This window comes from Panthera leo, chromosome C2 (genome assembly GCF_018350215.1).
Source record: "Panthera leo isolate Ple1 chromosome C2, P.leo_Ple1_pat1.1, whole genome shotgun sequence".
NCBI classification, from domain to species: Eukaryota; Metazoa; Chordata; class Mammalia; order Carnivora; family Felidae; genus Panthera; species Panthera leo.
In genome coordinates, this window is record NC_056687.1 from 135,049,814 (window position 1) to 135,068,422 (window position 18,609).

General features: G+C 38.7%; 1 protein-coding gene across 8 annotated transcripts in view; it reads right to left on the reverse strand.

The window, feature by feature from the left end:
• Positions 1-18,609, reverse strand: part of SATB1 (SATB homeobox 1) — a 100,076-nt gene that overhangs the window by 61,199 nt on the left and 20,268 nt on the right. For 3 of the 8 annotated variants that reach the window (XM_042903122.1, XM_042903121.1, XM_042903115.1), the window contains exons 1-5: positions 17,617-18,163; positions 14,644-14,878; positions 10,765-10,941; positions 9,863-9,989; positions 8,974-9,097 (exon numbers count right to left, since the gene is read on the reverse strand). In XM_042903122.1, the coding sequence (XP_042759056.1) occupies positions 8,974-9,097; positions 9,863-9,989; positions 10,765-10,941; positions 14,644-14,854 (639 nt within the window). In that variant the 5' untranslated portion in view covers positions 14,855-14,878; positions 17,617-18,163. Of the gene's footprint in view, positions 1-8,973; positions 9,098-9,862; positions 9,990-10,764; positions 10,942-14,643; positions 14,879-16,113; positions 16,154-17,605; positions 18,164-18,609 lie in introns of those variants that run through there. The other 5 variants (XM_042903116.1, XM_042903119.1, XM_042903120.1 and 2 more) reach the window with 3 other exon arrangements.

Consider the following 18,609-nt stretch of genomic DNA (forward strand, 5'->3'; position numbering starts at 1 on the left):
AATATATGTTTGATAGGGAAGAAAAATTTCAGACATGCATATAAATATATCGTTAAAAGGCTGTGCTTAACAGTGACATATAATTAGATCTTTTGCAGCATATTTTGCATCTCTGGGTCCCTTGTATCTCCAAGGCCACTGTTCTGCTTACAAACATGTAAATTTGTACATATATTCAAGAACATTATAACATAAGCAAAAATACAAGACAGCTTGGAGTATCAGTAGATTTCCTTACAGAAAAATTCAGAATTTGCTCTCAGTTAGATAAACTAAAAATTCAGAAGTGTAATAGGAGAAATATTTTGTACAGTAGGATATTATAGATCAGAGTATCTATAAACTACTACTAATAAAACTACTGACATAGTTTATTGGTTCATGAAATTAACACGGCAAAAAGCCTATGAGGCATCAGCTTCATAAATATTCCTGAGATCCTACTGTGTGCCAGGATTTACAACTGTGATGATGAATCAAACTTAGTCCCTTTGTGACAGTTAATCACAAGGTAAGGCGAGCCTAGTTAGTCTGCACATAATCTCAGAACAGCACGGAAAGTACTACGATGGGTGCGCAAAGGCAGGATGGAGCCCTGAGTGCAGGGAGTGGGGGTGAGGGGAGTTCACGAAAGGACACGAGACAGGCTCCCACCCACAGGACAGTCCCCTGAGGCATCTTTATGCTTTTTGGACACCGTCTAATCTAAGGTACCTTATTTGCTTAACTTGCAAATGGACTTATTTAAAGTGCAAGGTTTGAGCCTTTCCCCACTTCCATTTAAAAATACGTGGGAAATTTATAATGATTCAAAGGATGATGCTAAAAGTGCCCCTCACAGGTGAGAATGGACTGTAACACAGTCCTCTGCTTTTTCCACATGTGAAAAGTTCTTGGTTGTTTCCATAAAAAGTCTGCATCAAAATCTTCTTTGGAGCAGCAGTTTCTTAGATGACTATACAGCATCCCCATGTGTAATTGCAACCTCTCAATCATCATGTTGTAGAAAAACAGCCAAAGTTATTGTACACTTTAGAACCGAGCGATGTTCCAAATGTTTAACAAGTAGTATTTCACGTAATTCTCATAACAATCCTGAAAAATTGGTGCTATTATCTTCCTACTTTATAGATGAGGAAATTGAGGCATGGAGAGTCACTTCCCAGAGCTGACAGAGCTAGTAATGACAGAGCTCACATTCTTGACTCCTAGGTAATGAATGGTACAAGCTCACTAATTAAAGTGATGGCAAAGAGCAATGACACGCAAAGACTCCCATAAAAAGTGACAGAATGAAGTTGCTAAAGAAATATATCACACCAAGAAATAGTTCCATTAAGAAATAAAAAGAAAACGAAATTAGGCTCTGTCCTATGTTATCATAACCCAGGAGTTTCAACACATCTGGAAATTCTATTGTGTCGTTTCATAAAGTTAATACTTGCTTCAGGTAGCTTCACGTTTTTTAACTGCCTGGGAATAAAGGCTGGATTGACAGTAGAAAGGGACAAGCCTAGGACAATCAGTGGTACCCAAGGATGAAGTGAAAATGTGATCTCAAAGGGTGCTAACAAAGCGTTAATCTTCTCTTAACTTTCAACCTATCATGTGGTTTGCACCTTTAACCCCTCTGAGGAAACTAAATTAGATTAGCATTTTTATGGGAAAGTACTGCAATAAAGATAATATTTTTTTTTAAAGAAGTAAAGAAAACGATGATGGCTAAAGAGGATAAAGTTTTAGAGTAAAAATAAAAGAAAAAAAAAAGACTACTGAAGGATGTCTGAAAGATGTCAGCTACCTTCAATGAAGAATTCTGCAACCTTATGAATTGTCCGTGATGAAACTCCAGCACCCCATAATAATACTACATATTAGAACACAATACAATCTTACATTTCTGAAGCGCCCTTCATGCAAGCATCCCAGGGTGCTTTACAATCATTATGAGTTAAAATTAAAACTGAAGCACATACAATTCCTAATAGAATCGTTTTAAAAATGCTAAACAGAACAAATAACTTTTAAGTCTAGATTTAAAAGTCCCAACAGCCAGAGCGTTCCTTACTTCAATTGGCAATGAGCTGCAGAGCCGGGCTGAGGCTCTCTCCTGTTATGTTAAAGGCTCTCTTATGTTTTTTATACTCCGAACACGTTATGATCGAGCAGTTTCCAATGAAACAGGAAAAAAAAAAATTGGGTGCGTGTATCTATTTGTTTTGATTATTCCGAATTTAAGGTCTTTTGTTTATTTGTTTATGAGTCTGGCCAAATCTGACACGAAATAAAGCAGGTTTAAAAAGCAAGTCCAGACAGAGCCCAACTTGAAATTTAAGTAGTAGTTGCAAAAAAAAAGACACTCAAAAGCACTCTAAAACTAGCTCTGTTTTAGCAAGAAAATCAGATTTATTAGCATGATTTGGTTAACTTAAAAAAAAATTAGAAAATAGCATTTAATAGGCTTTTTCCAGGCCAGGTCTATATTCCTCAACCTTGGCAGTATTTATTATTCTGCAAGTCAGAAAAAAAAAAAAAAATAGGGGAAATGCTCTCATGATATGGTAATTTTCCTTGCATTAGTGATTTTGAGGTCAAAGGAAACCTGTTCAGATCTAAAACAAAGCACAGGTAAAAATCTATTAAGTGAAAATGAAGTACTTACACATTGTTAAGCACTCTCTAAATTGGCATGGCTTAAACTCTTTTATGTTTTACTATTGTGAAAAGATAGCAGCTATAAAATATTTGAGATCAATCCATTTTAAGTTAGATGCTTTATTAAGTTTGGCTTTTTTGATTAATATATCTGAAAGGTTACAGAGAGCTAACATCAAGCTACAGTAAAATCCTTATGTATCTAAATCAGCTAAAATTGAGCCTGCTATATGAGACTTAGGAAAACTTGCAATTTGGAGCACATTTTTATTCTTCTATTGTAAATTCTATACATTATAATATTAACACAGAGCAGATGACTAAGTTCAAAGAGAATGAAGAATAACTAGTTCCAATAGAAAGGCAGAAAAAAATAAGTAGCAATTCACACTACTACCCATATAAGACTGGTTTACCATTTCCTTTATGAATCTCATTGCTGAAAATGGTAGTAAAATCCAATCAGTATCAAGTACTTCAGTGCCTGGCAAAGCAGATGTTCATAACCTTGGATACCCATGGTCAGTAGAGTAAGGACTGGGAAAAGTCCTAGAATTTAAAAAAGTTTATGTATCCAATAAGATTTATGTATTAATCAGGAACGGGCAAGTATAAAAACCTACAAGCACATCTCAAACAGGAAACGCTCTATTTTTAAATGGAGTTGGGCAGTTATATCCTCATCTATCATATCAGGCCAGTGGCTGAGGAAGGTCTATACTTGCAAATAGACTCAAGAAATTAAAGTGCCCACTACTTCCAATGCAAATTCCTAACACTGTCTTGGGGTTCAAAATAAAGGCCTATTAGCTCAATTATACCTATTGATCCAGATGGATGTGACAGGATGGGGGGAGGAAGTGACTGCCATAGAGCTAGTAAACTCAAGCCTTTTGGAACCTCCAAAACACCTGTATCCCAGAAGTTAGTCCCTGTGCTCTAAACTACCCTCTCACTTCTAAACTAGGGGCATTAAACAATAATACTTTCAAAGCAAGTCAATGTGCAAACAACAAAATCAAAACACATCTGCTAAACCAAAATTTCAGCAATGAGAATAAATGCGATTGGAAAACTGTAAGTAGTTACCAGTACTTCAGGGAAATGGAAGTATTTTACAAAACGCATCAAATTAATTTGAGAAAGCCTTAAAAAAATCTTTCATCTATATATGACCAAGAAGGATATTTAGTTAAGCTCACAGGCTCTGGGTGTGAATTCTCTCTCCTCTGCTTTAGCAGCTATGTAACCATGAGACTCATTTAAACGCTGCCTCCACTGTGAGTACAACACAAACTATATTCCACTCAGGGTGATGGACTTGCCCATCCTACATCAAAAGCACTAAATAAAATTATTTCAATTATGAAGGTGTATCATCCTTATTACCACATAGAAAACAGGAAACCTGTCACACAGCAGACTGCCAATACATAGTTTTGAATGAGTTAAGTATGTGAACATGTGAATAAATTTCATAGGGTTAGACTCTCAGATGAAATACAATAGATGAATATTGATGTTGGGTGCTGTCTAGAGAGTGATTTTTTTAAAATTTTTTTAAGTGTTTATTATTTTTGAGAGACAGAGAGAGAGAGAGACAGAGCATGAGTGGAGGGGAGAGAGAGACACACACACAGAATCCGAAGCAGGATCCAGGCTGTCATCACAGAGCCCGACACGGGACTCGAACTCACTGACCAGGAGACCATGACCTGAGCCGAAGTCAGACGCCTAATCGACTAAGCCACCCAGGTGCTCCCTCTATAGAGTGATTATTAATGCTTATTTACAAATTTTCAAAGTGTCATTTCAGTCTAAAAATTATGAAACAATAATGCAAAGTGCAATTTAAAAAACACGTATTTATAGTACAACTGATATGGATTTTTAAGTTGTTGCTCTGGTGCTATGCATCATATAGACTGAAAATCAACTGAGCACAGAGGTCTATTAGATGCTTATGGCAGTGACTGTCAAGTTTCATAGAATCAGCATGATCAAACGGTAAGCTTCAGGAGGGCAGGTTTACCTGTCCTACCAATACCTAACAGAAAGTCTGGCATATATTAGATCTTAGATGCTCTCAGGAAAAGGAAAGATGATTTTATTCAATACAACTTCTAAATGAAACATTCTTAGGAGGGAGGGGAAGGTGGGTGATGGGTATTGAGGAGGGCACCTGTTGGGATGAGCGCTGGGTGTTGTATGGAAACCAATTTGACAATAAATTTCATATAAAAATATAAATGAAACATTCAAACTTAAATACATTTTATATATATTTTGCTACTTGAAAATAAAAATTATGCTTTTCACTTACTTCATGTAGGACTAGGGCCTGGGGCTACTGATCTCTAGGCGAGAAAGGAAATAGTAATCCAATCCCTTAACAATGTGAAAGTCATGATGGGTGAGTGTGTGTGTGTGTGTGTGTGTGTGTGTGTGTGTGTGTGTGTGTGGTGGGGTAGGGGTGGTAAAAATGCACGTATCAGATTATAATTTCTCAGGAATATCTGATCTAAACATTTTTAGAAGAAAGACATTAGTTAGGCTGGGAGAAGTAATCCTTGACCTTTTAACAAAATGAATCTATCCTTATACTGAATGTATGTATATTTATCCAGTGCTTAAGTTCAATTTCTAAAACTTCAGGGAAAACTAAAATGAAAATGAAATGTTTTATTGTAAATCAAATGTTTACTTCTTTCTAAGTTCCCATTTACCTCCCGAATCCATACATTCAATGTTCTTATGACCACAGGCTTTCTTGTCCCCAAGCCAGATTGATTCTCTCCTTCTTACTTGCAGTTCAGAATACAACGCCCGCCTTATCCAACCACATCCACTGAAAAAAGTAAAAGTAACAAGAAAGCGACCAAGAAAGCGATCGACTTCGGCTCCATAAGGAGCTAAGTGTTTGCATCTTAGCATGTTTTTACAAAAATAAACACGTGATACAAAAACGTAATAGATGGATGTCAATCTATTTGGGCAGATTCATGATTTAGGAAAGCGGTCACAGAAATAAAGGCATAGTTATAAATCAAACCACATGCACCCTTACGGAATTTCTGCAGCTGGAGAAAACCTTGCAAATATTATCACACATTATTGCACAAAAACATTAAGTGTGCATTTTAAAATCAACACACTCTACAATTTATCATTGGGAAAGGATTTTTGGGTCAGACACTAACCAGTGTTTTGACTAACCTCTAGGCTCATTGGCTTCTTCATCTGTCCAAGGAAGAGTCTGGGTACAATAAAAACCTAGTTTGAGGGGCGCCTGGGTGGCTCAGTCGGTTAAGCGGCCGACTTCGGCTCAGGTCATGATCTCGCGGTCCGTGAGTTCGAGCCCCGCGTCGGGCTCTGTGCTGACAGCTCAGAGCCTGGAGCCTGTTTCCGCTTCTGTGTCTCCCTCTCTCTGACCCTCCCCCGTTCGTGCTCTGTCTCTCTCTGTCTCAAAAATAAATAAATGTTGAAAAAAAAATTAAAAAAAAAACAAAACCTAGTTTGAATATTCCAAGGACATCTGTCTATCAAGTGTGGGGCAATCCTCCGAAGAGCACTGGAGGCAAGGCTTCTCAGGCACCCCAAGCACATTCCTGCTGGATTCCCATTGGTTTTCCCTCCCGGACTCTACTCTGTAAAGGGAGTCAAGCTAGGGTCCAGAGGCTGGACATTCTGCTAAGCATAGTATTAAGGGGCCCTGTAGCTATACTTGCCATTGAGGTATTTTATCATAGTAAACAAAACTCTCAATGTACAGCAAAATGTGTATGCTAGACTTTTATACTCAAAATGCTCAAGCAAGTAGATGAAAACTCCACAGGCCGGGGCGGGGGGCTAAACAAGTCTTAACATGAGTGTTTCTTCGCGTCGGGTTCCATTTTGTGTAAAAGTGAGGCAATATTTACTTGCAAGGCATTTTTCACAAAGCCATCTTCATCACTGTATCTCAACCACAGGGGAGAGAAAGAGTTGTTTTGCCCAGCTCACCATATATTTTGGGCTAAGGCCTGACAGAGCCTGGTTCTCTCTTCTTTAATAACTTACAACAAAAAAGAAAATCAAGAAGCAAAGGGAAACCAGTTCATTATTACAACGTTCCAGATTAAGTATTCAGATTCATGGACTCATTCTAGAGAGAGAAGTAACCCCCTCACATTTAAAGAACAGGTCGCCTTTTTTTCATATTAAGCGTTAAATTAACCTCAAATATCTGTTGCCACTGGTAAACCACACGTAGTTTTTTCGAAAGGTATTTTTAAAGAAAGGACAACTGTAACTACAACTGATGGTGAAGTTACAGCCTGGTTCCACCACTTCACGATCACAGCAGGGGCTCCAGCTTACACACAGCCTCATGTTCTCCTAGACGCGTCTCCACAGAAGCTCACCCACGGAGGACTCCAAAACCAAGCCCCGAATTTCATCTGGTCGTTCCGTTTAATGTTATAATTGTCTGTATTCGATTCACTTCCCATGATAACATTAAGTACGTTCACAAGTATATTTCCAGGCTATAGTGAGGTAGAGTTTACTGGCTGAATGTTGAGGTCACTGAACAATCAGTTCTCCCTGCTTATATCAGTAAATACTTGCACTAGCATTCTCTTCTCCGGTTCACAGTAAATGCCTGAAATCGTTGCCTGAATTTCCTCCCAAAATCAATGGGACATCCAGCAACATACTGGGGCTACGTAGGTCTTAACTTTGAATTCTAAAAAAGTTTATTTCTAGGCCATTTCAAGTTTTCAAATGCTAGTAACCAAGTGACATTATCTGGAGTTGTCTGCGAAACCCCAAGTCCCAGATGTAAGAGTCACCTGCTTCATTATATCATCCTATTGATTTAACTGTGTTTAATTAATTTAAATTACTTGTATTCGATGGTTATAAATTCACATCCTCCCTACTCCAAGGGTGAGCACATCCTCTCTACTCCAAGGGTGAGAGAGGGAAGATAGAAGGAAATAAGCTAAATGACAAAAAGAATTTGCTCTGAATTCCAAGAAACTGACACCTGCAATATAAAAATTTTTTTACCTATGGCTACAGCTTACCTTATGATATAGAAAGCCATAATTAACTATAAATTTAATTCACTTGCTTCACTCCTATAATTGTTAACAAATATCAAAGTAAAGCCGATGGACTGTAATGCAGCAACCTGGGATACATGGAGTTTCCATAAGACAGTAGCACAAAAGCCCGCAAGCTTCCTTCTGAAGGTACCAGTACCTTCACGAGCATCACACTGGAAGTATATTTTGAGAAAATCTCAAGAGCAGAAATGTTTATAGCAGAGTCATACGGTTCACATTCAAGTGACTGACAGACTAACACTCAGGATTCCATTTTGAACTTGACATAAAAGAAAAACCTCAAAATGGGGTAAAAATCTCGTCGGATCATACTTGAATCGTACTAGATCATGGGATGACCTCACATCGGGGGATGGCATCTTGACACAATTATGTAGCGACTACACAAGCAGCCCATGAAGAGCAGGTTCACAGCACCCTTTCTTATGTGAAATCAGCCGAGCGTGATCAAAAATGTTTGGTTTGAAATTTAGAAAAAGGGGCAGTCTCCATCTAGAGTTTTAGTTACGCTTCACCAAAATTCATTCTAAAATATCAAATACAATAATAAATCTTTGTCTCATTTCAAGAGTCTCTGATAACATGACAGGAATCTCAGAGGAAAAAATAAAATTCCACCAAAGAACAAAGCAAAACAAGTAAACCAATGCCACAGAACTGGTGACAAAACCCCGAGCACCACTCAACCTTTAGTTACAGGGAAGAAATTCCTTATTTTTATGATTGTTTATACGAAATGCTTTTTTTCCTCCTTTTTTTCTAACGGATAAAATATCTAGAAACTGTACTCTTTTTTTTTTTTTTATTGAGGTAGCATGGCGAAGTTTTCCATTAACACTTACGCTGCCGCTCGCGCTCACCAAAGGTTCCTGGAGGTTATACAACCTTTACTCTCTCTTACATAAGGACACTCAGGAGAATGCAGCTTCCATGCTCAGAGAACTCAGAGGAGGAATCTAAAAACAAGCTAAGGCAGTCTTCTGCTGAGCTGTTTCTCCTTTGCTCTTTTCCCCAAGGGAGAAAAAGCGTAACGGCGCTGTCCAGAATAAATCAGGCATATTGTTACAAGTCACCAGGGGTCAAGTCACCTTGCAATTTTGACAGACCTGCTTCAGATACCAGTTGCTTTCGACTATGGAGCCCCATCAAACCTGAAATCAGGGCTGCCCATGATGGCTTATTATTTATTACATGCTATGCTAAGTACCTGTGAAAGGGGGCACTCCTTGGCCAACGAACTCTGATTCATATCTTTCAGTAAGTCCTTCAGAGCATTCCTTACTGTGGTGTGCGACCATTGTTCGGGAGGCAAGTCTTCTAGTTTGGGGCAACTATTTGAGACATAGATTAGAAAGGGGATTATTACAAGATTGCATCCCGCTGCAGAACATTCCTTTAAGACAGACAGATTTCATTTTGCGCATCAAACAGATGCATCTGGAGATTGCTCTCGGTCTCCTGATTGTTCCGATTAGTTAATTACTTTATACAACACATCTGCTGTATCGATGCATGAATTATACATCAGCTGCCTGTGGTGGCTATTTTTTCACGTTACTTCTACCTTCCTGCTCTGATGCGCTTGGGAAGACAATTTAAGGTGTACTGCTTTCTCGCGAGCCATCGTGAAAAGCATTAACGTATTAACCGTTTTCCTTTCGTGACTCCGTTCATACGAATTAAAATGGTAAAAAAAATATATAAATAAATGAGATCGCGGCAATAGTGAATAAGGCATTCTTTCACAAAATGTACACAGATGGCACTGTTCATGATATGCAAAAATATTTTTCTCTTAAGTAAACTTTATGTAAAATGCCTTCTTGTAATGCATCATTTAATTGACTAAATATAAAAAGTCTTGTCTTTTGATATCCTGCATAAAACCTACAAATTTGGGGGTGGGGGGGGGAGCGGGTTTTCAATATACACTGAAGTTAGGAAAATAAAGCAGAAGGGGCAAAACAATGAAATCAATTTGGATTTACCTTTCTGAAACACCCAGTAAATGCACATCAAAGGCTGACCAGACACGCTTTATTTCCAAAGAGCAGGCACGGAAAACGTTCTGCCCTAGAACTGCTGTCCTGACTCACCTGTGTAACTGAATTTTCAATGTGACCACATGGTACACGTCTTGAAGCATATCTGCTACCGTAGCATCAGGGGCGTCTGTCACATAAGATAGTGGCACTGGATTCCACTTTCCGACCTGGATTAGCCCTATTCCAGATAAAGAGAATACATCACTAAATATTGTACCCTTCAGATAATATTTCCAGCAGGAGGTTGTCGTTGTCCTTGTTTTTTACGCTGCCCCCACCACAAGCAATACTGTGATTTCTGTTTGAATGATTCCCTTCCCTCTAAAAGGCAGGTCAATGAAAATATTCACAGCTTAGCTTTCCAAATTGTAAAATTATGTAAATGACTGAAGGGTTGTTTATTATTTGGGAAATAAAAGCCCATCAATAAAACCTATGCACAGGCCACATTTTCCTAACTTACAGGAAGTTCTAATAAGACATAGCTGAACCAGTTCTAAATGGCTTTACGATTTAGATAAGATTCTCTATTGCAATGGGAATCAGCATTGAAAAATACTTTACAGCCCATAAAACCATCAGAAACAGAATAAAAGAAACAGAACTAGATATTCAGTCATAAATGCAAATTGACTCTCAACAGTCCATCTGCTCAAATACGCTCCTCACTTCCTTGTGGGTCCTCAGTGGAGCAGATTATTAAGGTCAATAAGCATACTAATGATTCAGCTGAAGTAATTTAAAAAAAAAAATCTACCTCGACATTCCACACGCGCAAAATGTGTGTTAACTAAACCAAACTGAATTAAGCCAATTTTTTAAACCCACAGTCTATAAGGCACGAGTGCAACACACAGGCTACAGTTCTTTGAATAAAAATATTCAGTGCTTTCCCTGCAAAGTAAACAAAGGATGCCAAGCAATTTTTCCAACCCCACGGATGCATTATTTACCTTTGGCCTGGGCAGCAGAGCTATGCGAATAACCCAGAGACAGCAATGCCATTTCTATCAGCTGGTTGAAAAGCATATCCTTTCTCACCAACACAAATTCCGCATGCTCCTCCTTGCAGTCATATTCAATGGCATTTTCATAATGTTCCACCACGCAGAAAACTGGTAGCATGGTTCCTGTCAAAGAGACAGAGAAGGAGAGACGCAAACCGACAGCCTTCAGATACACAATCCGGGGGGAGGAAAAACTAAGCCATGAAAATAAATCTTCCCAACAGTGAGAGAAGGGGAGACTGTGTTTCCCAGGCAGACAGGGCACAGAAATACAAGCACGCACACACAAACATGTACGTTCTTTAATGTTTTAAAGTTGTAAGAGAAATATTTAACTAGAATGTGAACTTGGTCCTAAGGTAACTTGGGCTCTGTTTTCATCTCAACAGTGTATTTTCCAAAGTCAATTAACGCAGAATTACCTTTTTGATCAAATAATAATGCTGACGAGAGAGAAGTATCTTGTCTGATCTCCCAGAAGTGGTATACAGTTTGCAAATGTAACTCACTACACTGGTCTTCAGAGGAGCCCACCTTCCCGCTTCCTACATCCTTTTGTTGATATTGAACTTGCCCTGCTTGTGCCCAGAGGATCTTTGACTATAAAATTATTAGCATTTTTCTTCCTTTTTGAAGATCGTTACTTAACAGTTCCATACAAGAAACACAAAACTTCACCAAACTGATGTTCAAAATATGTGATTTCAATATGTGCATAATGCAAATAATTAAGATTTATCTTTATGGCTACTCATTTAATGTACCTGACTAAAAAGACATCACAGTCACCACATGCCCTGAAAATAAACAATCTTTGTGACAGGTTAGGAGACAGAGAAAAGGAAACTGGCCTCGTAATAACAGATTCGGATAAAGGAATCTGCACAGATCTGATGTGTTCTCTATTTACTTTAGTCCATGTAATAACTCAGTAGCCAGATGATTATTAATAAGCACAGGCCACACCACTGTTGGAAAAGAGGCTTCTAGAAACTGAAATCACGGAATGCTGTAGTCCTCAAGGTGTTTATGCAGCGCACTGTCAGACTTCCAGTGATATACGGAAAAGGGTTAAAAGCAGATGCGTCTGAACTGTACTGTGGCAAACTGCCAGGAGGGTATCATCTTTAGCATAAATGATGACAAGGGTTACTTTAACAGGGCACCCAGGATCCCCAATTAGTCCCATAACGTTAATGCCTCTATAAGCTCTGCCCTCTGGACTCCCAGAATCAATCCTACCAACTTCTGGAGATTTCTAGCACACACCAACCAGAGCTAAAAATCAGGATATCCTACTGACACCAGCGATGCCCCTTCAACACGCTCTGTTTTCTCGTTTATGCTGAACAAAAGCTGGCAGTAAAACAGCTACATTTGTCTACATGCGCATCTTCACCAAAGCCTTAGCGAACTGTTCACTAGAGATTCTAGCTCTGACAAATAAACCCCTTTAGGTTTACTTAGGAAAGCTCACAAACTCATTCGGAGGTACCCAACAGGCTAGGCATGAAAAACAAGCCACAGAGCTTGCCAATATTCTTGTCATTCATTCATCTGTTTTATACCAGAGAGAGAACCTGTCAGGGATCAGAAGAAGACTTGGGAAGACCACAGCAAAAATAGCAACATGCAAACTGGTGATTTCTTCCTTGGCTTGAAGGTACTTTGGCAAAATTTCCTACACAAATAAACAAAAACATCCAACCTCTTTTTCTTAAGTAGTGCTTTCTCATCTCAGCCACAATTTTTATCTAGCACCTGTCAAACAGAAACCATGCACATGAAAAATAAGATGAAAAACAACAACAACAACAACACATCATCACCACCAAAAAGCTTTAGTAATTTGGTTGTTTGAAGCTGAGAACCTTCTACAATTAAACTGGATTTTAAAAATATGTCACTGTGAAAGCAGTGTTTTAAAAAAAAATTGAGCAGGAAGTGAAATTACTGTACTTTGGTTTCTCCTCCCCCTGTTCTGATGGCTTCAAAGAGTTGGGTTAGTGCAACAAAAACACACGCATTGATTTTTCCTCTTATAGAATGATACAGACGTGTTCTATACTCTATGCTCCTTAGACCTATGAAAGTAGCTGTCGCTTTTGCAAACTGTTGAAACATACTGGATTTACTCTGGATTTTATTTCGAGATACCCTATAGATAATTAAGGTGACTACTGATAAGGGGCAACAGAATCACTTAATTACAAATCTAGCTGCTAAACCTCCCAGCCAACTTGTCACCGTCGCCTTACTGATACTGGGAGTAACGCTGAACAGGAGCCTTCTCTGAACTGTCTGATTATTAGTGCTAGTGTTTGGCGAGACTTCCAACTACAGCAACTTCGTAACCTTCCAGCATTAAAAGGGGAGTGCACTGGTCACTGCTGAATGCTAAAAATACCACATGATTTAAACCTGGAGGCAGTCTTAGAAGCTTTTGCTGAAGGTTTATGAGCCTGTGTAAACAGCACGTCTGCCATAAGGAGCAGTGAAGTCTGTAGAATCCTTGTCTAAAACTGTCCTGGCATTAAAGTTTGCTGTGCAAATATCACATAATACCAGAGACAGCTGAAATCTCCTATTTAGGAATTTATGGAACTTATATGTTTGCAGGCGTCAGAAAGTCTTTTTTATAGAGCCCCAGTGCTTCACAGTACAATATTAATGCACTCAGTTTGAAAAGCCGTAATAAATTATATTTTTAATGCTCTTACCCTGGCTTTCTTAAGATGCATACATTCTTGGCAAACAATCAATAAATAGGGTAATCATGAGTAGAGGCCAAAGAATTTGCTGAAGTGCTGTTTTTCCATTTTTAATAGATAAAGATCTAACAATACGGACTGCTGTGTCTGTTCATTTCAGGATCAATATATTCTTTGTTTTCGCCAAACCAAGAAAAAAATAAATGATTGTATGATAAATGTTATGCATCAAACACAATGAAATTCCTCTGCCTTCTAACTTTACCTACTTAATATTCTTGGTTGCTAAAAGATGGCATTTTTATCCTTGGCTTATTAGCAAATGTAAGGAGAATCTGACTCCTATGCACAGTTGTTCAGAGACAAAATAAAGGCCATTATGAGACACACACGTTCTACCCATAGAGGCACTGATCTACACAAGTAGCGGTGCTGAACACAAAGTTGTTAAACTTCATCAATTTAATATAGAATTGGTAGAAAGGAGTCACACAGTTACACGCTTCCCCCGATAAACTTGCCTAAGTCTGCCCTTCCTTTATCAAAAATACTCAACTGCAGCAGAAACAAAGAACTAGAATCATCAGGGTTTTCACTGCTAAATAATAAATCTGCTCTTAAGAAAACAAACCACAAAAAAGGATATCGCAAAACTTTTCCATCGTATCACGTAAGGTTCCCATTGTCTCTAAAACGACTTACAGCTAGTAACCCTCTGAAAAAGCTAGAACAGTACTCAATCTAAGTGTCTTATTCTCAATCAGGGTTAGTTTAAGCAACAGCCACCTACATATTCTCTACTACCACAACACCTTATCCACGGAAGCCTTGTGTCAGGAAGGCCATTATATGTAACTCAGTCCTTATCATCCCAAACAGCCAAAGACTGCAGTCTACATAGGAGACAGGTCAGGTACCGCGCTCAAGCACAGAGCCTATACTTTCCAAACATGACGGACACTGCAGCCTGGAATGCAACTAATTTCACATCAGAAAGAGAATCAAGGAAAAGGACATACAGAGACACGTTCTGCCTCTCCCACCCCCACACAAAGTGGCCTTGAGTAGACACAAGGCCTTGCAGCTTTCCAGGATTGGGCTCCCAAGTATTTACCTTTCCTAAGGTTGGTTTTCATCAGATGGCCCGAGTGTTTTAAAGGCACTCCCTGCATTTTTGCACCTGTGCTCCCAAGCCTTCCTCTTCCTAGCGGGCTCCCGTTCTGCTCCAGGCGGGCAATCTTGGCTGGTGGACCCTTCGGATCGCTCACATTGTTAGACATTTCTGAATGTTCTTTCCCCTGAGTTGCCTCGTTCAAATGATCCATACTCAGTTACCCTCTAAAGATCACCTGCCAGAATTTAAAAAGAAGACATGTTATAATTGGGTGGGGGTCTCTCCCTCTCTCTTCCTCTCTCTCTCTCTCTCTCTCTCTCTCTCCATATATATATATGATACACCAAGTAAATATTTTGTCCCTATTTCTCTCCACAAATATAACATACTTGTAAAATTGCTTAACTAGGTACATAATATAATGCAGATGTTAATTCTATTTCTAGATCACAGTATTACATTTCCATTCAAGTTAACAAAATAATTTGTGGAGACTGTAGCAACACACATTAGAATAAAAACACAATTTGTCACCTACCAACAAAACTAAGTTGGAGGAAATGGGCTTACTTGTAGAACAAGAATTACCACCAGTGTAGTTAAAAAGAAAATAACATATTTATGTACTCCCAATTTTTAAAAATTAGAAACTCATTACAGAACACAATAGCAACACTTTAATCAAGAATGGGAAGATTATCACAGTCCAAAATATTAATTAGACCTGATGTGTATGTTTATATTTTTACATAGTTTAATTTTTATGAGGAAAAATAAATATATATATGCCACCTTAAAAAGAAGGTACTAAATATCTGCTTTTTAAACTCTTCATTGGCTTTACAGGTCAATTCACAGAAAAAGTTTTCTACTTTTCAAGTTTTCTATTTTCAGGACTTACATGAGCTGTTAAAGACCTAGTCAAGTCTTGGCTCAAACATGTGATTGGATCCCTTCACCCTTAAGAAAATGGGAGGTGGAGGCTTTCTTCAAATATTTCAGGTACTGAAGCATTACAACTTATGTGTTTTAGTGTTAATATTTAGGCGTCCCTCAGTAATAGAATGCTGCTAACAAGTTCACCAGAAAAAAACTTGAAAATACTTTGTGTATACACATTAGATTGAAGTGCTAAACTCACTTTAAAAAAAAATCTTGATGATTTTGGTAAAACACAGTCACTAGCATTTAGTATGCAGTGAAGTCAACATCTTAACTGACTTTAGGAAAAGTGTAACAGATCATTGTTTTCAGTTATATTATACATTGGACATCAATTTTCATAGTTTATAATAAAGCAATTAGTATGACCTCAAAGTCACTTCTAAAATACACTTTTAACTGGAACTGATAAGAACAGATTTAGTAGAATTATTTTATAAACTTTCATGGTACTTGAGGTGTGCAGCACATGAATACTAAGGGGTTGGGGATCATATTTAGGAAAGCCAAAGAGACTATAATAATTACCACTTTCTTCCAGCTGTCTGGTAATTCAACATATCTTGTACTTAAAAAAAAAAAAAAAAAAATTATTGCACCAAAGAAGCTATTGAGATCTGTGTTTGTTGAAAGCCAGCTTGTATCAGCATGGCCTTTCTGTAAATGTTTTTTGCCTGTTCAACCAAAGATTACTTTGTTCATTATAATCAAGAAAAGAGGTGAATTGGGGTGGGAGGGGGAAGTAACAATGGTAATCTGCAGGTTTAAAAGTAAAAGTAACCTTAAGAATACCAATTGAGGAACTATAAAGTTTGAGAAATAATGGCTATTTATCCTTGTACTCTAGGGTGGCACGCTGAGAACTAAAGGTTTACCCTTGATCGAGGTCCCATCTGTTTTTGGTTATGAGGTTCATTAACAATAAATGTGCCTCTTTTAACCACTTTTTATCAAGATTACTCTTTTCCATTATATTAGACTACTACCGTCTAAAGCCAAAATTAGAGAGTGATGATTATTAACTTATTCAAAACACTGTTTATAATGTTTCGTGTGGATTATAATACAGAGCTGCTTTTTCTGAAATTGGTTGCCTTACCCTAGAGCAGATGATGAATTTTATAACATATGATTTGAAAAGAAAATACTTAACCCGTGGGGCAATTTGAGAAAAAAAGGTGGGGGGGGGTGGAGTAGACAACAGCATCAAAGTTAATGCTACAAAACATATTAAGTAGTCATGAGGCTTAACAGCATTATAAGCTGTACAGCAAATGAAAGTGATAGATTATAATTTAGTTAATGTATTGACAATCAAAACATCATATAGGTCATACAAAATTATCCTTCCAATACCCACCTATAAGAGTCTATTAAACACTCAGTCATCTTGTAAAAGGCTTTACATTATAAAGCAAAATTACATGCACATAAAACACCCAATTTACTCATTTAAACTCTATGCCCAAGGCTAAAGTTCACCAAACCTCAGTTTGGTCTTGCAAAGAGCAGCCTTCAGGGGCCTGCTGGACTGACAGCACGGGAACTAACTAAGGTCTCAACAGATACCAGGCTTAAGAGTTTTCTTTTGAGTTACACATTTTAAAACGCATTTTAGTGTAAAGTCTGGTTGGCACACAGAATGCAGGTTACTTTCTCGAAATCCCGTTTCCCTCTCTCTAAAACAAATCTGTATGTGATCATTACTGAATTAAACCGTGAACTCAGACACTGCTATCATTTCCTCTAAAAGGAAAAAAGAAAAGCACAAAATTCTGGTTTCCAGAACCTATTTTTTGCAACGTGGGATCTTTTTCAACCAGTTCCTTGCTGGATCACCTCATTTGCCCCCACAGAACCCCATAATCACATTTTAAGAGATTGTGCCCTTATCCATTCCATATGGCCGGCACGATCCAGGCCAAGCTTTCACTGTGACCTTTTAAAGAGACAAAGAAGCAAAGTACTATCTAGAAACAGAAACACTGCAGTTTTACTGAGTGAAATTAGCAAAACCGACCTGAAACTCACCACTTCAAAACTTGACAGCATATAAATAACAAAAACAAAGGAGATTTCCTTTGCAGCCCGGGTTCTTGAAGAGAAGTTCAAGACTGATGTTTTCTATGTCCTTTTTTTTTTTTAATTAAAAAAAAAAAAAAAAAAAAAAAAAAAAAGCAGCAGACCTGAAGGCGACTTCCCCTGAAATTGTATTATTTTCTCTTCCCCTACCCCCGCCCCCCTAAGCGGGGGAAGGGCAGAAATAAACGTCTAGAAGAGTAGCCATGGGAGAGGGGGGTTAAAAAAAAAAATCACAATTCGAAAAACAACATATATGGTTTGTAAAATGTCTAACCTCGGAGAACGGGGTTTTCGATGGGGGAGGAGGGGAGAGTGGGAAGTAGGGAGGAGGGAGAAGATAAAATTGATCTGACAAGTGATTCGTTGGGGGGAAAATCGTAAAAACAAAGCAAAACCCGTTATGAGCCGTGCACTGTGGTGGTGCTGGGGAGGCGAGGTGGTGACTGAGGATTCTCTTAAAAAGGGAAGAAAAAAAAAACCCCCACTGCGGACAAGGTCTCCAAAAAGGAAAAAAAAAAAAAAAAAAAAAAAAAAAAAAAAAGGTCCCCTCGCTCCCCTCCCTCCCTCCCTCCCGCTCGCTCTGGTTCTTGGGTGTGAGGACAGAAAGTCTACTTCTGGCTGTCACTTGCGGTATTATTTTCCAATAACCCCGGAGAACGCGGGGAGGGGAAGGCCACCTCGCCTCCCTTCCAACGGCCCCCACCCCCTCCCCAACAATTTCGACTGATTATTAACAAACCTTAAACTTTCTTCCCACAGCCTCGCACCCCCAAGGAGGGCATCTACCGGGGAACAGCGAGGGTGGGGGGCAGAAGGTCGCGGAAAGAGCCCCGGAAAGGCACTGAAATGCCACTTTTGACTCGGCCCTCGCTGATAGCAGCCCCGAGGACCCTCTCCCAGCCCATTGACGCGGGGCTGCGAGCGCCTGGGGAGCCGAGTGAG